This window comes from Danio aesculapii, chromosome 3 (assembly GCF_903798145.1).
Source record: "Danio aesculapii chromosome 3, fDanAes4.1, whole genome shotgun sequence".
Classification (NCBI taxonomy): domain Eukaryota; kingdom Metazoa; phylum Chordata; class Actinopteri; order Cypriniformes; family Danionidae; genus Danio; species Danio aesculapii.
The window spans coordinates 2,324,426-2,342,537 of record NC_079437.1 but is presented as its reverse complement, the minus strand read 5'-3'; the positions used below and the strand labels follow the sequence as shown (position 1 = coordinate 2,342,537).

Genomic DNA, 18,112 nt, shown 5'->3' with positions numbered 1-18,112 from the left:
CAGTAGTTTACAGTGACTGCCAACCTACTGTAGGCATCTTGCCAGGGGTGTAGATTTAGAATAGACGGAGGGGATGTGTTCCCACCAATATCCATCAAGTATTGAAATGTCTCCACTAATAATTTAATTCATGTAAAAAAAATCACGCTGTCAATATTAACCTAGACATGCAGAAAGGGTTAAATCACGTTCTCTCCTCGAGTCGCACCACCCCCAAACACATATAAACATTGTCATTGGCTGTACCTTTCCCTGCTGTCATGTGAAAGGCTGTAGCTGCACAGATACAAGCAGCGAGCACCATAATGGTGCAGTTGAATTTCCTGTGCAAGAATAAAGCTGCGGTCATACTAAAGTTTGACCACGGGAAATTCTGTCACACGGCGCTGCGAATATGGGCGGGGAACAGGATATGATGTCACACACCAAATGGTTTAGATTAGTACAGAAGATGGATTCCGACGTACTTCTGCGACGACGATGAAAACGTTAGCAAAGGAAGAGATTGTGGGTTCACCCTATTCTCCACACAAGGAATGAGCGGGGAGAGTTTCATTCTCTTATTCAAGAGCTTCGTCTGGATGAAGAGACGCCACAAGGAGTATTTTCACCTCAGTACAGCCGATTTTCATCGGTTACTTACAATGGTTGCCCCGGCAAGACACTATACTGCGTCAGGCAATAGGTCCAGCAGAACGTCTTGCTATATGTTTACGTTCAGTATTTTATCGTCAGAAAACTTAATATCACGATATCTGTTAGTAAATAACGTTTTTAGGTGTGTAATATACATTACAAACTATAGATTAAAAGTTTTTTAGTAAGTTATGTGTCTTTCATATCAAATTAATTTACCACACCATCTCATTCTTTACCATATAATTACTTGTTAATAATTACAAAGAAAATGTCACGTTCATGAAAATATTTTTTTGGATCAAGAAAGAAAAAGACAAATTTTTTCTTTAATTTTAGATTTTTAATTGTAATACATAATTCTTGGTCATTTGAGACTCCTATATAACAGCACTCCGGCAAGATTTTCTCTTGCTTTCACAAAAGTGTTTATATCCGTTATTAATAGCCTATTTAAGTAATAAGGCCTTTTTTCAGTGCATGCATTGACTGCTTTTTCAAATACGCGGAATAGGCTAAACGTCTATGTGTCACTTCCTGTTTCATTTTATGGAATTATAAACACAGACATGCACATTTTTCAGAAAATAGCCTATTTACTTACAAATTTTGTTAGGCCTATATATATATATATATATATATATATATATATATATATATATATATATACATATATATATATATATAATTTTTTTTTTTCTGGAAATATATGCATGTCCGTGTATATTACATATATTATTATAAATAATATATTTACTTGAATAGGCTATTGAAATAAATTGTATTTATTTAAAATAGTCTATATAAAATTATATTACAACCTGCAATTTAACATTCGTTTTGGCTTTAACAAATTATTGAACAGAATATTAATAACTAATAAAAAAAAGTTTTACTGAGCTCAGTGAAAAGTTTTGTATGTAGACACAATATTAAAAAAATAATACTACAGCCATCTCTGCAGCGAGTCAGCAATAGCCTGACTAAAATGAAACTATTTCTCTTATCAGAAAACAAACACTCATCAACATTGTGTTAGATTTCAGCAAATACTAATCGGACACTGTTGATGACCACTTTTGTAATGATGATCACCCGAAAGTCACTATTAAATCCTGTTCCGCGCCGCAGTTGCATCGAGTCTTGTTTTAAATAATTTCGGTCTCAGCGCCCATTTAGCAGGAAGAGCGCAGGGATTTGAAATATATGAAATATAAAACGTCATCCAAATGAAGTAGATTATTAAGTAAAAAAAAACATCTGAAAGGTTATTAAATACGTTTAGAAATGGTTAAATAAATGAGCAAATAAGTACACATAACACTGCATTTTATAATTGACTTTATATAATTTTTTATATATTTATGTGCATATTTATGTATGTGTGTGTCTATATATATATATGGTGGATGGCACCAGCTGGCAGCAATCACGCTGATGTGGATCCTTTACGGAGGTATTGTATAAAATAGGGCGATGGGACACAGATAAAATTAGAGCTTCCTCCATTTTTTTATTTTCTGAACAGAAAGGTCACGCTACGGTTTGTTTTTCTATTGGTCTCACGCACCACCTGAAGCAAATTCGCAGTTCAAATTTGACCTAGCTTGAACTTTGCCACGCAGTGAACTTTGTTGCAAGAGATCAGATCATCAGATACGGTTGCGGCCGGAACTGAAAGAAATTTATTTATATTATTTATTAAATTTCCCAATACATGTATTTTACCACCGTCTACGCCACTCCAACCCTAAACCCAACCATCACAGTACTGTAAAGATATTAATTGTTGTTATGCAGTGTCACAGAAATTATCCTATAGTGAAGTGCGTATCTGCAGCTGTATCCTGTCTAGACTTTACACAGCGAACTGTCAAAACTCATCGCAGGATCCTGCGTTTCCGGTCTGACGCAATCGCCTGTGTATGAATGGAAGTCTATGGGGAGAAAAGCCCAGTGTGACCGCAGCTTTAAGCTATGGTCACACTGGGCTTTGTGTGTGCGAAATTCTGTTGTACTGCGCTGCCAAAAAGGGGCGGGATTAAACAAGATGATTAGACATTAAAAAAGCAAGCGATTGGTCCATGTTTTAAATTTCTGTCCGGAGAGGTCATGTTTTGATCCTCGATTGGTCTCACCCAGTCAAGTGATGCGATTTTCGCAGGTCAGAGTTCACCATGCTTGAACTTTGCACCACAGCGACCTGCAAAACTTGACGCATGACCCTGCGTTTCCGGTTTGATGCATTCGCGTGCATATGAATGGAAGTCTATGGGAAGAAAAGTCAAGTGTGACCGCAGCTTCAGGTGTGTGAAGGGGTGTGACACACACAGGTGAGGATGCCAGCAGCAAAAAACGGTGGACATCAAGTGGACATTTTTCAACTAAAAGTGTAAGTCACATAAACTCAAGTTCCCTAATAAATGAGTCCATCATGATAATGTCGTTAATGCTTGTGTTTTCCTCGATTTAACGTGCAGTCCAACAACATAGCAGACTGATATTCCACGAAAACGAACTGCAGGATAAACAGCTAAATGTAAAAGTATATGTGTGTCATCCCCGGCTCGTTTCTGCTGCTCCATGAAACATTCTCTCTCACCATCACGTTCCCTCAGCACCAATCATCACTCCCCATCTCCTGTCACCTCTCATCACCCCCGAGCACATTCACCTGAGTATCAATAGGACACACCTGCACCATCAATCCTCCTCCCCTAAAGCTGCGGTCACACTGGGCTTTTCCTCCCATAGGCTTCCATTCATACGCACGTGAATGCGTCAGACCGGAAACGCAGGGTCATGAGTTAAGTTTCGCATTTCGCTGCGGTGCAAAGTTCAAGCTTGGTGAACTCTGACCTGCGAAAACCGCATCACTTGACTGCGTGAGACCAATCGAGGATCAAACAATGACCCCTCTGGACAGAAATTTAAAACATGGACCAATCGCTAGCTTTATTAATGTCTAAACAATCTTGTTTAATCCCGCCCCTTTTCGCAGAGCCGTACGACAGAATTTCGCACACACAAAGCCCAGTTGGGCTGCGAAATTCTGTCGTGCGGCGCTGCGAAAAGGGGCGGGATTAAACAAGATGATTAGACATTAAAAAAGCCAGCGATTGCTCCATGTTTTAAATTTCTGTCCAGAGAGGTCCTGTTTTGATCCTCCATCAAACTTTGCACCGCAGCGAACTGCGAAATTTAACGCATGACCCTGCGTTTCCGGTCTGACGCATTCGCGTGCGTATGAATGGAAGTCTATGGGAGGAAAAGTCAAGTGTGACCGCAGCTTATGCCTCCTTAATTCCAGTCAGACAGTGGTTGGAATTGATGTCAGATGGTTCAACTTATCTTCCCCCTGACTCGCCTTCTTCTGTGGATGTTTCCCCTCTCCAGTGAATGTTTCTCGTGTGGACGTTTCTCCCAAACCTGTGGATGAACAAGCTATCTTTAAGAGAAGTAACCTTATGCTCTATGTTTGATTTAAGCCCCTTGTTTACAACGTGTATAACGTTCCATCTGCTCGTCTGCTAAGACTATTAACTTACCTGCTTCTCCTGTTTATTAATCCACTGCTTGTTTAAATAAACTGATGAAAAGAGATAACCTTCCTTGTCCTCATTGTGTGACCATGACAATATGATCCCTGCCAGTTCTCCTAATCCAGTGTTTCCCAACCCTGTTCCTGAGGGCACACCAACAGTACACATTTTCAATGTCTCCCTAATCAAACACACCTGAATCACCTAATTAGAACATAAGAAGAGACTCCAAAACCTGAAGTTAATTAATCAGGTAAGGGAGACATCCAAAATATGTACTGTTGGTGTGCCTCCAGGAACAGGGTTGGGAAACACTGTCCTAATCTTTGAGTAGCATGTCCAATTTGAAACAATTTGTCAGAAAAACTACAGCCTGTGCTCCTTCCTTTTCCTTTAAAACTGATATATGAGACATGTTTTATTTACACTATGTATTTACAATAAAAGTCTTTATTAAACTCTCTCTTTCGGTTAATAAACATTTTAACATTACACTATCAGGCCCATGTGCATTTAAATTAAGTTAACATAAGTAAGTAACATATAACATCATTATTATTATTATTATTATTATTATTATTATTTTTTTTTTATTTATTTATTTTTTTTTAATAAATCTGTAAAAACTTGTTTTAAATTAAAAACTGAAGCCTACAGGCAAATGTGACAAACTGGTCAGAATATTCAACTTTCCTCAGTCAAATCTTGGTCATTTAAATAATAAGAAAAACTCAAACATAATAATAATAGTAATAATGATCCAACTTTTATTGTTTCAAACCACCCAAAGCCCCCTTGGCTACTGCCTGACTAATAATTTATCTTAATACATTTTATGAAGAGACAATTATTTTATAATATATTTTTAATAACAGTTAAATAATTAATAGCAATACAGTTGAAATCAGAATTATTAGCCCCCCTATTTATGTTTTGCCCAATTTCTGTTTAACGGAGTCAACACATTTCTAAACATAATAGTTTTAATAACTCATCTCTAATAACTGATTTATTTTATCTTTGTCATGATGACAGTAAATAATATTTGACTAGATCTTTTTCAAGACACTTCTATACAGCTTAAAGTGACATTTAAAGGCTTAACTAGGCTAATTAGGGTAACTAGGCAGGTTAGGGTAATTAGGCAAGTTACTGTATAATGATGGTTTGTTTTGTAGACTATTGAAAAATATATAGCTTAAAGGGGCTAATAATTTTGTCCTCAAAATCGTGTTTAAAAAACTTAAAACTGCTTTTATTCTAGCCAAAATAAAACAAATAAGACTTTCTCCAGAAGAAAACATATTATCAGACATACTGTGAAAATTTCCTTGCTCTGATAAACATCATTTGGGAAATCAAAGAAAAAAGAAAATTACAGGGGGGTTAATAATTCTGACTTCAACTGTATATTGTATTCACCCGTCCACACCAATGTCAAGTGCAAACCTATATATTTTACAGTGTATGCCCTTGCATCTTGCAGAATTTTACACAGTGAGTTCACAAAACAAGACCACATTGTATAAATTTAATGTATATATATATATATATATATATATATATATATATATATATATATATATATATATATATATATAGATATATATATATATATATATATATATATATATATATATATATATATATATATATATATATAACATATACATTTGATGATTTCAATCTGAGCTTTAAAATTGTACATTTTTTAATTAAGCATGACAAGAAATTCAAAGATACGTAAAATTCACAAGTTCATTTCTAAAAAAATTTCGGTTTAGTCCCTTATTAATCTGAGGTCGCCACAGCGGAATGAACCGCCAACTTATCCAGCATAAGTTTTACGCAGCAGATGCCCATCCAGCCGCAACCCATCACTGGGAAACATCTATACATACTCATACACACACATACACTACAGACAATTTAGCGTACCCAATTCCCCAATACCACATGTCTTTGGACATGTGGGGGAAACCAGAGCACCCGGAGGAACACGGGGAGAACATGCAAACTCCGCATAGAAATGACTACTGACCCAGCTGAGGCTCAAACCAGTGCCCTTCTTGCTGTGAGGCAATCGTGCTGCCCACAATTCACAAGTTAAAATATAAAAATAATATGGACATAATTAGTAAAACGTTACTAAAAGAAGCATGGCGTCCAGAGTTCATCAAAGCACAGTTCAGGTCACTTCTTGTCCCGGTGCTGTTCAGCACGAACACAGTTTCACACCACAGATCTTTCTCATTTGTTCTGTTTTTCACAGCAGCGACATTAAACGTCTCGTACGGAGGAATCAGCACCTCTTTCTCCTCAGGATACTTTGAGTATTTCGTCAGATTCGCACCTTCACAAGTGTAGATCTCAAAACAAGACACATTTCCGAAAGCCTGAATTACTGTTCGATTAAGAGACGAGGATGAAAAAGAGCTCAAGCGAACTACTTTGCCCTGAGCCTCAAACTGAAGATTTGTCCCACGATACGTCAGAAAGCATCTAGGCTGTGTTTTCTTCAGAATCTGAACGGCTTCTGTTAGCAGAAAGTGAAGTGAATACCATTTAAAAGTACCGTTTATGTAAGCCTGTTTCTCAGTGCGAGTGGCTTTAGTGAAATCACTGTACACACTTGAATCTTTGTTAGTATAAACATAAAGAGCAACCGAATGATTCATTGTCAGGTTATCCTCAGGTTTCTTTGCATTCGCTTCTCCATCCTGCCAAGTTTTATTGAACTCAGCCGAGGCAGATCTTTCCTTCGGTAGATAGTAGTTCTCTGTCTTGTTCGTCATTGTCTCTGTACATCCCTTATACTGATCATCAACTGAATTCAGAGCCATATCCAGTGGATATATTGTTCTTACAGGAGCAGCCGCTGAGTGATCCTGCAGTAACAGGAATCATAGTGATCAGATCATCAGTGTTGATGTGTGTGGTAATATTCATAAAACACAAGCTCACCTGTAGAGCAGCTAAAATGAGCAGAAGAGCTTCAATCTTCATCTTCATTCAGTCTGAAAGATACAGAGAAGATGATGAAAATTCACTGAAATTAGAGTATAAGCATGGATTGAAGCTATTTATTTGATGTATTACTTTAAAAGCGCACTTACCTGAGAGTACCGTTTTTTTTCTAGGCTCTATTTTCTTTTCAGAAGAAGATCAGAAAAGTTAGACGCTAACAGCCAGACGACAACAACTGTACAAATCTACAGATGGGAAGGTGTGTTTTGTACATTGCAATTCATCCATGTCTGTGTGTGGGTGAAAGAGAAAGAGGGAAAGAGAGAGAGAGAGAGCGAGAGTGAGAGAGAGAGAGAGTTTCCGTATGAGCAATAAATGATCCATTACTATACATTATCTGTCTCAATTTGTAAAGTCGGGACAATTGAACTTTAAATATTTAAATATAATGAAGTTCCAATATTATCCTCCAACTTAACAAATTATTATTTATTTCATATACACTCTCAGAAATAAAGGTACAAAATCTGTCACTGGGGCAGTACCTTTTCAAAAGGTACATTTTTGTTCCTGACAGATCCTTAAAGGAACGTATTAATGCATAGAAAGCACAAATGTGTAGCTCACAGTACCTTAAAGGTACAAAAGTGAACCAGTCATAACAACCTGGAGCTCAACACGCTCAAAACAGTGGAGATGATAGTGGACTTCAGGAGAAACCCCCCTGCTCTCCCCCCACTGAGCATCATGGACAGCATTGTGGCAGCAGTGGAGTCATTCAGGTTCCTTGGCACCACCATCTCTCAGGACCTGAAGTGGGACACTCACATTGACTCCATTGTCAAAAAAGCTCAACAGAGGCTGTACTTTCTTCGTCAGCTGAGGAAGTTTAACCTCCCAAAGGAGCTGCTGAAACAGTTCTACACCTCCATCATTGAATCAGTCATCTGCACATCAATAACTGTCTGGTTTAGCTCACCTACTAAATACGACCTCCAAAGACTACGTCGAATAGTTCGGACTGCTGAGCGAATCACTGGTACAACCCTTCCTACTCCCCAAGAACTTATCCAGAGCGAGCAGAAGGGCTGCCAAAATTACTCTGGACCCCTCACACCCAGCACACTGCCTCTTTGAACTTTTACCTTCTGGTCGACACTACAGAGCACTGCGCACCAGAACAGCCCGACACAGAAACAGTTTCTTCCCTCAGGCAATCCATCTCATGAACACTTGATGATAATAATTGCGGAGCCAACATCACTACTTGCTATACACTTTTATACACATATACACTTATTTAACAACACACTTTACATGCCAATTTGCACATAACAGCTGCACATATAACGTTGTATATAGTAATATAGCTGTACATACACTTGTCAATCTGTATATTTGCACTCACTACTTACTTCTATTTTTTTCAAAATATATTTATTATCTGTTTTTTGTCCTGTCTCTGTAATGCTGTTGCACTGTAGAAGCTCTGTCACGAAAACAAATTCCTAGTATGTGTGAACATACCTGGCAATAAAGCTGTTTTTGATTCTGATTCAGTGGTGGAAAGAGTACTGAAAAATCATACTCAAGTAAAAGTACCATTACTTGCCTAAAAATGTTGTGTGAGTAGTGTAAAAGTATCTGTTGTAGATATTACTCAAAGCATGAGTAAAAAGTAGCCCTTTCAAAAAGTACTCAAAAGTAGAGAGTATTAAAATCTGTAAAAATCTGATGCATTTTCATTTGTGCATGTGTGTGTAAGCGTAACATTCTGTAGTGCATTTAGTTACTGCCCAGCAGGCACACAACATCATAAGACGTTAATATTAGGTTAGATTTAGGTTGTCATGTCAGGTGACCAAAATTCAAGGTCTAGTCAGCATCTAAGAACAATGTTATTTTGTCAAATGATATACAATGTCAAATAACGTTAATATTTGGTTGATTTGACGTTGTGTTAGTAAGTGACCAAAATCCAATGTTGAGTCAACATCATATTGATGTCAAATACTGACATTTATTCGTCAGGGATGGCAAATAAAATCTGATATAGTCTATAACATCTGATAGACGTCATAGTGGTAACGTCCACACAACATCAAGCTGTAACATCGTTAGACATTGATATTTGGTTGATTTTAGGTTGGACACTGGACATTGGCCTAATGTTGAGTTCTGACATCAACTCTATTTTCATTTCTAAACAAATGCAACATCTCCATGACGTTAGGGTACAACGTCAATCTATCGTCATGTTGACGTCTTGTGGCTGCTGGGTGTCTAAGGCCATTTCGGACATCATACAGTAAACATCCGTCCTCTTCTCATGAGTGACATGCATCTAAACAATCTCTGGGCCAATGTGTATAAATATTTTGGACATCTTCTTGGACACTTTTAATGCTATCAAACAGTTTGCTGCAATTACAAATTGGCCAATGTCTTTAGGTAGTTCATTATGATGCGATTTACCTTTTATGTGCAATTTGGGGGGTTAGGAATTACAGGACTGAGTTTTCTAATGCCCAAAGACAAGAAAAAATAAAAGTAGTTACTGCAGGTGGAAGGACAGTAGTGGAGTAAAAGTACCGATACAGCACTAAAAATGTACTCAAGGGAGAGTAAAAGTACACATTTTTAAAACTACTCAGTAAATTACAATTCCTGAGAAAAACTAGTCAATTACAGTAGTTTGAGCATTTGTAATTTGTTACTTTACGCCGCTGCTCAAATGTACAAAGTGTACTCTAAAGGTACTAACATCCACATGTATAGTACAAAAGTGTACATTTTGAAAAGGTACAACCTCAGTGACAGATTTTGTACCTTTATTTTTGAGAGAGTATAGTATTCCTGTTAAGTCAAAAGAATGTTTTTGGTTAGAAATATATTTGTCCTTTTTCAATTTACACAAAAATATATTTCCCCTATTACAACAAACATTGTTTGAGCCACTTGACAACATATTTAGGAGAACGTTTAGCATTTGACTTCCACTATGTAGGTTTTGTCTCTGAATATTGAGCAGGCCAATATAATTTTAGCATTTATATTTGATGTGAACCACAAGTTGCTCGTTTAATTTTAGTAAAATGATATTTTTCCAACCGTAAATGAACTTTGAGTAGGAGGAAGGTTTTATTTTTACACTCCTTGTATTATCAAACTTATTGTTAGACGGGCTTGGCTAAGCATATCTTACCCAATCCGTCAAACTGACATCAGAGAAGTACTGCAGATCCAGAGCAAAACCAGAAGCTCAGATTTTATTTAAGGATTATCAGAGTATGTTTTTGAGGTTAGGGCTCATATGTGAGTGCCTGGTGGCCCGGTTATTCACCAGGCTTGAATGAGTGACGTGGCACCATCCTCCCGTAGGGCCACCACATGCAGGAGTAGCCATAAAGGGTCGGAGCAATATGAATTATTAATATGACTATATGGAAACCACATTTCAAGCATCTGTTAACTGGATTGGGCAGTGGTCGAAGGCCAGGGCCATGATGACTCTAGGACACAGAATCAGGTTGTTGGGACATGGAATGTCACCTCACTGGAAACCTGACCAAGGAATAGTCGGGTTCACCTCCATGCCCAGTTTGGGCTCTAGAACTCAACTTCTTGAAAAAAGCTGGACTCTCTTCTACTCTGGATTTGCTCGTAGTGGGATGTTGTAAGCTTGCTTATAGCTTTACAGCTCAGCTGCAATGTGTTTTCCCCAGCATTTTTCAGGAGAGTTACTGTGTGGAAAAGCCCCAGAGAAGTGTACCAGCCAGACTGTTGCATGCCCAGAGTGAAGCATGGGGGTGGATCAGTGATGGTTTGGGCTGCAATATCATGGTATTCCTTAGGCCCAATTCTTGTGCTAGATGGGCACCGGGTCACTACCAAGGACTACCGAACCATTCTGGAGGACCAAATGGTTCAAACATTGTATCCTGAAGGCAGTGCCATGTATTAGGATGATAATGCACCAATACACACAGCTCAGGCACCTCAGAAAGGGAAAAGTGCTTCACTAACACTGCTTATTGTGGAAGTGGGGAGCTGTTGATCTCGAGTGAGGATGTTGTCGGGCATCCTACTTTGCATGTGACACACTGTCACACTGCCCAGCAAGCATTTTTTGTTTTTAAAAGATGTCCAATAGATATCTAATAGATGTCTAAACATAGTAATTTCGGCTAAAACAAGGCTACATTTGGGCTGTCAGTAAAAAAATCTAATAGACATCTAAGAATTTGGCCAAAACTAGACTAGTCATCAAATAAACTACACATATAAAGTCTGTCTTATCTGTCTATTTGACGACTAGTCTAGTTTTGGGCTATTCTTAGATTTATTAGATTTTTTTACTGACAGCCCAAGTTTAGCCAAGTTGTCTAAGTTTAGATGTCTATTAGATGTCTATTTCACACAAAATTGTTGGCTGTTTGCTTATTTTGATGGAAGTTGGCCATTTTTCAGGTGCTCTGTCATATCATCGCACCTGTTGCAGTCATAGGACATCGTAAATAAAAAAGTAATGAATTGTAGTGAGACTGCCTTTTTAAAAAACTCTATTTAAGGCAGTGCAGACCCAAAATATTGTACTTTGCCTCAATATTTATACTGTTTTGATACTTTAAAATGTAAAAAAAAAACTTATTATATATATATTATATAATATATAAATTTATATATATATCAGTGCAGGACAGAACAAGTGTGTTGTTTTTATGTTTACGTAATTATATTAGTTAAACTGAATGAGATCAAATATTCTTTTTTATATTTAGAATCTCTTAAAAAAAAAACATATTCAAAACATTTAACTAGACTCCCGTCTTTACTTTCAAACTGTATAAAATCACTTTTAATTGTAATTTTAAATTGAATGTTTATGATGCAAATATACGGCGGATATGTCAGAAAACCTGCCTGCCAATCAAACGGTTGGGGAGAGTACAGTCTTGAGTAATAGCATTTATTTGGTGTATTTCTTTTTATGAAGGTCAAAACAAGATGAACTTGATGGACAAGATGAACTCCAGGTTCCAAGGAACTCATGAACCAAGTTTCTGAGGTATAAATCATCTTTCACCCAGTTTCACGTGAAAAAGGTTTTGTATCACAACCGAACATTTCAAAAGTCTGAACAAGTTTTATTTTCATGTGGATCATAGGCCATTTATGTAATAACGGATTAACAAAAGCTGAAGTGAAATTTTAAATGTTGCTGAGGTTTCAGTGTTGGAGAAACTGATTTTGTAAGATGATTTTTCAGTGCCTGCTGCAACCTTCAGATCTTTTTATTATAAGCAGTAATGGGAACACATTACTTTAAAAGAAAACCAATTTAAAGCTACCAAAAACCAAGATCTGGACAAATGTTGTAGATCTGCAGGTTGTTACAATCCAGTCAAGACACTGCAAATAAATTACCCCAAGCAATCTAGCAACACAAAATACAGGAAATTTGCTTTCAGCTGAATCTTTTCTCTGTAAACATAAATGGCAATCAAATGATTCCTTATTAAGTTATCTTCAGATTTGTTTGTATTTTCTTCTTCTTGACCAGCCTTATTAAATTAAGCAGAGGTATATCTTTTCCTAAAGTTCTTTTACTTTTAACTGGCAGAACTATTTGCCATATCCAGTGTTTAATATTCACGAGAACACAAGCTCACCTGTAGTGCAGCTAAAGTGAGAAGAGCTTCAGTCATCATGTTCGTTCAGTCCAATGATCTAGAAGATACAGAGAAGAGCAGATGATGAAAGACAAAAAAAAATCAACAACTTCTCACAAATATGAAGCTATTTCAATTCGAATATACAGGCATAGATTTGCACATTAAATTTGTTTTCACCAGCATGATGTACATGTTTTACTGATGTTTTACTTAACACCAAACTTACCTGAGAATACTGTTGTCTTCATTTGGCAGATTATGCATTTTCATTACTTAGTTTGGAGCAGGGAAGATCAGAAAAGTTAGTTGCATTTTTAATATTTGCAAATCATCTGTGTGTGTTTGTGTGTGTGTGTGTGTGAAAGAGAGAGAGAGAGAGAGAGAGAGAGAGAGAGAGAGAGATGAAAGATTCCATTGTTTGTCTGAATTTGTAATGTAAGGTACCACCCACCGGCTCAACAGTGGAATCCAGCGGCGTGGGTGAAGGTGACTTGTGTGTATGTCTTTCCTCGCGCTTCTGTAAAAAGTCACTTGGACTATAAAAGTTTTGGTTTCCAATTTATATGGACTCCGTCATTGTTTATGATCTGAATTTTAAGTGGCTGGGCCTCAGGAAGGGGAAGCAGTTATTCACCAACACTGCTTATAGTGGAAGTGGGAACTAAGTGTGTTGTCAGATGATGCAAGGAATGCTTTGAGAATCTCCTCAATCCCACTGAATTGCCCTCCTTTGAAGAAGCAGAGACAGGGAAAATAAGGGTTGACAGCGGGACAGTGGCAAGATAGCATTGGAGGAAGAGATCTGTCCTGAGTACCTCAAGTCTCTGGATGTTATGGGACTGTCTTGGCTGACATGAATCTACAACATCATATCGAGGTCAGGGACATGGGTTGTGCTCCCTATTTTTAAAAAGGGAGACTGGAGAGTGCATGCCAACTATAGAGGGATCATAGTCCTTAGCGTTCCCAGAAAAGGTTATGCCAGATTTCTTTAGAGGAGAATCCAGCCAATAGTGTCCTTGGATTCAGAAGAAATTTTTGGACAAAGTTGTATACAGTTCTTTGTTCAGCAAGAGTAGGGCTGCTCAACCCTGTTCCTGGAGATCTACCTTCCTGCAAAGTTAAGCTCCAACTCTGATCAAACACACCTGAACTAATTAAATCGGACCTGAACAGCACTTGATAATTACAGGCAGGTGTGTTTGATATGGGTTGCAACTGAAATCTATAGGAAGGTAGATCTCCAGGAACAGGGTTGAGCTCTCCTGAGCTAGAGGAACACTGGGCCAGCTATCTAGCCTTTCTATGGTGCTCAAAGGCTCATGGGAGTATGGCTAACCAGTGCACATGTGTTTAGTGGACTTGGAAAAGGTGTTTGATTGTGTCCCTTGTGGCATTCTGTGGGGGGTGCACTAGCAGTATCGGGTATGTGATGCTCTGTTAAGGTCTCTGCCTAGTCTTTCTATGACTGCAACAAGAGCTTAATTTGTAATGCTGGTACATGGAGGTTAGAAACAGGGGTGCTTCTCACAATGTTTAAGAAGGGGGACTCGAGGGTGCATTCCAACTATAGGGGGATCATAGTCCTTAGCCTTCCAGGAAAAGTTCATGCCAGAGTTCTTTAAAGGAGAATCCAGCCAATAGTGTCCTTAGATTCATAAGAAATTTTTGGATTAAGTTGGATACAGTTCTTTGTCCAGCCAGAGGATCACTGGACTGTAGAAAGGTTCTTTGTTGTTGGAAGAAGAAGACAGGGTTGGCGTTAAGGTAAGTGACAATTATTATTATTATTATTATTATTATTCTCAGCGTTTCGGCAACAAGCTCCCCAGTGCTGGTTGTCGCTCAGCTCTCTCTCTCGACTGGTCTCTCTCGCTCCCTTAAGAAGGTGTCTCTTTGGCCCAATCACTAGAGAAAGCAGGTGTTATCAATTATTTCTGATTGGGTTACTGAACTGGGTGTTCGGCCACGCTCTCCCCACCACATGGACCAGCTAGCTAGCCTCTCTATGATGCTCAAAGGCTCGTGGAAGTATGGCCAACCAGTCCACATGTGTTTAGTGGACTTGGAGAAAGTGTTTTATCGTGTCCCTTGTGGCATTCTGGGGGAATGCACTGGGAGTATCGGGTATGTGATGCTCTGTTAAGGTCTTTGTCTGGTCTCTCTTTGACTGGAGCAAGAGCTTAATTTGTATTGCCGGTACGTGGAGGTTAGAGACAGAGGTGGTGCTCACTATGTTTAAGATGGGTGACTGAAGGGTGCAATCCAACTATAGGGGGATCATAGACCTTAGTCATCACAGAAAAGTTTATGCCAGAGTTCTCTAGAGGAGAATCCAACCAGTAGTGTCCTTGTGACCCAGAAGAAGTTTTTAGATTATGTTAAATGAGCTATCTAGCCTCTATGGTGCTCAAAGGCTCGTGGGAATTTGGTCAACCAGTCCACATGTGTTTAATGGACTTGGAAAAGTAGCCCTATGGGAATTGAGTTTGAAACCACTGCCCTAAACCCTTGAGCATAAAAAATCTACACTGTGGTGACATCCCAATCGGATTGCATTCTGGGACATAGGTTTCTAGGTGCTGGAGTGGACATACTTTATGAAGCAGACTCATTCCTGGGTCAAAATAAAGGGGATGTCCATGTAAGCTTCCCTCGTTCACCTGAAGACTTTGCAATCCTCCTGGAGGAGCTGGAGCAATTGCTTGGGGAGAAGGAAGTTTGGGGTTCCTTGCTGGAACTTTTACCTTTTGACCTAGCTCCAGGTAGGTAGTTGAATAAGGCAAATATTTTACTTCCATACATTAGCATGCATTCTTAAAAATTAAAAAGACTACCATATTTTTTTTAAACCATGATTTAAGAAGACAATAACTAAAATGTAATTCAGTGTTAAAATAGTTGGTATTACTTTATTTTGATAGTCACTTTGTTGATTATAAGTTGATTATAAGTTATACTGCAATTAACATTAACATGCTAATTAACTCTCAGTAGAGTATTAGTAAATTGTACTGTTAAGTGTTAGGGTTAGTGTGGGTTAACATACTTGCAAGTTTTTTTAATAGTCAGGAGAATGTCTATTGGTGGAGTAGTGGACGGGTAGTTGCAATGTAACAACAATAGCAAAAAAGACCAATAAAATAAGGTGAAACCCAATAGTTTAGACACCAAAAATTGACAAATGCATTTTCAGAACACAAATCATTTGATGACATAATGGTATGGCAGAAAACTCGTTGGACAAACATGTACATTTCTGTTGAAATAGCCATGAACATTACGGTTTCTTGTCAGAACATGATGACTTGTCCATACCATTCATTTACTGTTTCGTGTGAAAACGTTTGACTGCATCACAAAGATCTTACTGTTGTTATCTGAAGACCATCTCCCCCAAAGATGAGCCGTTATCATGAAAACTTCAAAACAAGTCTGGACAAGTTTGTTTTCAACACACTTACAAGCGGTTTGTAGCCCATTTATTCCACAAATGAATTAGCAAAAACGGAAGTGAAATTTACTCATGGTCACTTTTCAGTGCCTGTTTTGTTAAACTTTATCAGCTTAGATATGGACATCACATTGACAAGATATAACATACCTGATGCTTTACAACGTACCCTTTATAAATGTTACCTTTAGTATTTCACCAAAAAAAATAAATAATAAAAATACAATCTGTTAATGAAACACAAGGATACACAATTCCATTAGTTATGTGAATGTAAAAGAAAGGTGAAAAATAATTCACCGTGATCACAGCAGTTTATTTTCTCCTATCACTACTAACATTAAGAAACTTATCGGATCAACTTAAATTACAGTTTGAAACTACACTGTAAAATCGAAAACTTCAATTACTTTAACTTGTGACACATAAAATTTTTTTTTTTTTTTCTTGTTGGATTTATCTCTGAAAACTCCACCTGTCATTCAATTCAAGTACATTTTTATAGCACTTTTCACATAATGATCATTTCAAAACAAAAATATATATATATATATATATATATATATATATATATATATATATATATATATATATATATATATATATATATATATATATATATATAGACACACAGTTGAAGTCAGAATTATTAGCCCCTCTTTGATTTTTTCCTACTTTTTAAAATTTTCACATATGATGTTTAACAGAGCAAGGACATTTTCACAGTATGTCTGATAATATTTTTCTTCTAGAGAAAGTCTTTTTGTTTTATTTCGGCTATATAAAAGCAGTTAAACTTTTTTAAAATCCTTTTAAGGTCAAAATGATTAGCCCCTTTATGCAATTTTTTAATAGTCTACAGAACAAACCATCGTTATACAATAACTTGCCTAATTACCCTAACCTGCCTAGTTAACCTAATTTTTAAAAAATGTCACTTTAAGCTTTAAACAAGTGTCTTGAAAAATATTGAAAAATATTTTATTTTCAAGTGTGTATCTGTTAAAATATAAATCTGTTAGTTTTGTAGAATAATTATATTTAGTATATTAATATTATAATTATCAGTACTATTTCTATTGTTGTTAATTTTAGAAATGCAGCCCATTTCACGTGCATTTTGAAATGTGTATTTATTGTGTATAAATTCATTGTTGTATATTTTAGGTTGACTATTTTACCATCGGGCCAAGAGATCTACAGATGCAAAGTAGCCATTTGGCTAATTCTGTCAAAACTGAAAGTAAATTATATTACAGTCATAAAGAGTTAAATTCGGTCAACCGCATCTCCAGTTATACTTCCTTGTGAATTCAGGCTGCAATACTATCTCACGCCTATTTGTTAAACTTTTGATTATGTGGCTAATTTGTTTGAGTTTATGTGATCACATTCATACATTTCAGTTGGATTTGCTCATCACCTAAATTAATAACGGTTGGGGTTTAGGGGTGGGGTTTGGTGTGGTGCCACGCCTCTTTTAAAATCATATGAATTTTCTCAAACGAATGGACTATATGAATTATATATAGCTGGCAGCTAGCTCTCCCATTGGTCAGTACCTTGATCTCTAAAAGCTAGGTTGCTGTCGAAAATGGTGTTAGTGAGACCAGTAGATGGCGCTCAACCTGTGGTCTGCATGGCTCTTAACGCCCTAGTATATTGATGGGGACTCTGTAATGCTCAGTGAGCGTTGTCCTTTGGATGAGACGTTAAACCGTAGGTCCTGACTCTCTGGTGGTCGTTAAAAATCCTAGGGATGTCTTTTGAAAAGGAAACATAGGGGTTGAAATAGGGGTTTTCATTGGTCTCTGTCCATCATGGTCTCCTACTATCTC

At 37.3% G+C, this 18,112-nt stretch overlaps 1 protein-coding gene across 1 annotated transcript; it reads right to left on the bottom strand.

Annotated features, from left to right (window-relative positions):
- Positions 1 to 5,935: 5,935 nt before the first annotated feature.
- Positions 5,936 to 12,877, bottom strand: si:ch211-51i16.1 (ecto-ADP-ribosyltransferase 4). The gene is made up of 4 exons (XM_056449710.1): positions 12,818 to 12,877; positions 7,295 to 7,435; positions 7,143 to 7,195; positions 5,936 to 7,066 (listed from the first exon to the last, which is right to left on the bottom strand). The coding sequence occupies exons 3-4, from the start codon at positions 7,188 to 7,190 to the stop codon at positions 6,278 to 6,280; spliced, it is 837 nt and encodes a 278-aa protein (XP_056305685.1). The 5' UTR covers positions 7,191 to 7,195; positions 7,295 to 7,435; positions 12,818 to 12,877; the 3' UTR covers positions 5,936 to 6,277.
- Positions 12,878 to 18,112: the final 5,235 nt, after the last annotated feature.

What these genes read in the sequence shown, in the direction of transcription:
- si:ch211-51i16.1 (XM_056449710.1), bottom strand. Translation starts at nt 7,190, where the DNA reads ATGAAGATGAAGATTGAAGCTCTTCTGCTCATTTTAGCTGCTCTACAG. An exon ending in TCATTTTAGCTGCTCTACAG is followed by an intron (nt 7,067 to 7,142) that starts GTGAGCTTGTGT and finishes CTGTTACTGCAG; the next exon opens with GATCACTCAGCGGCTGCTCC.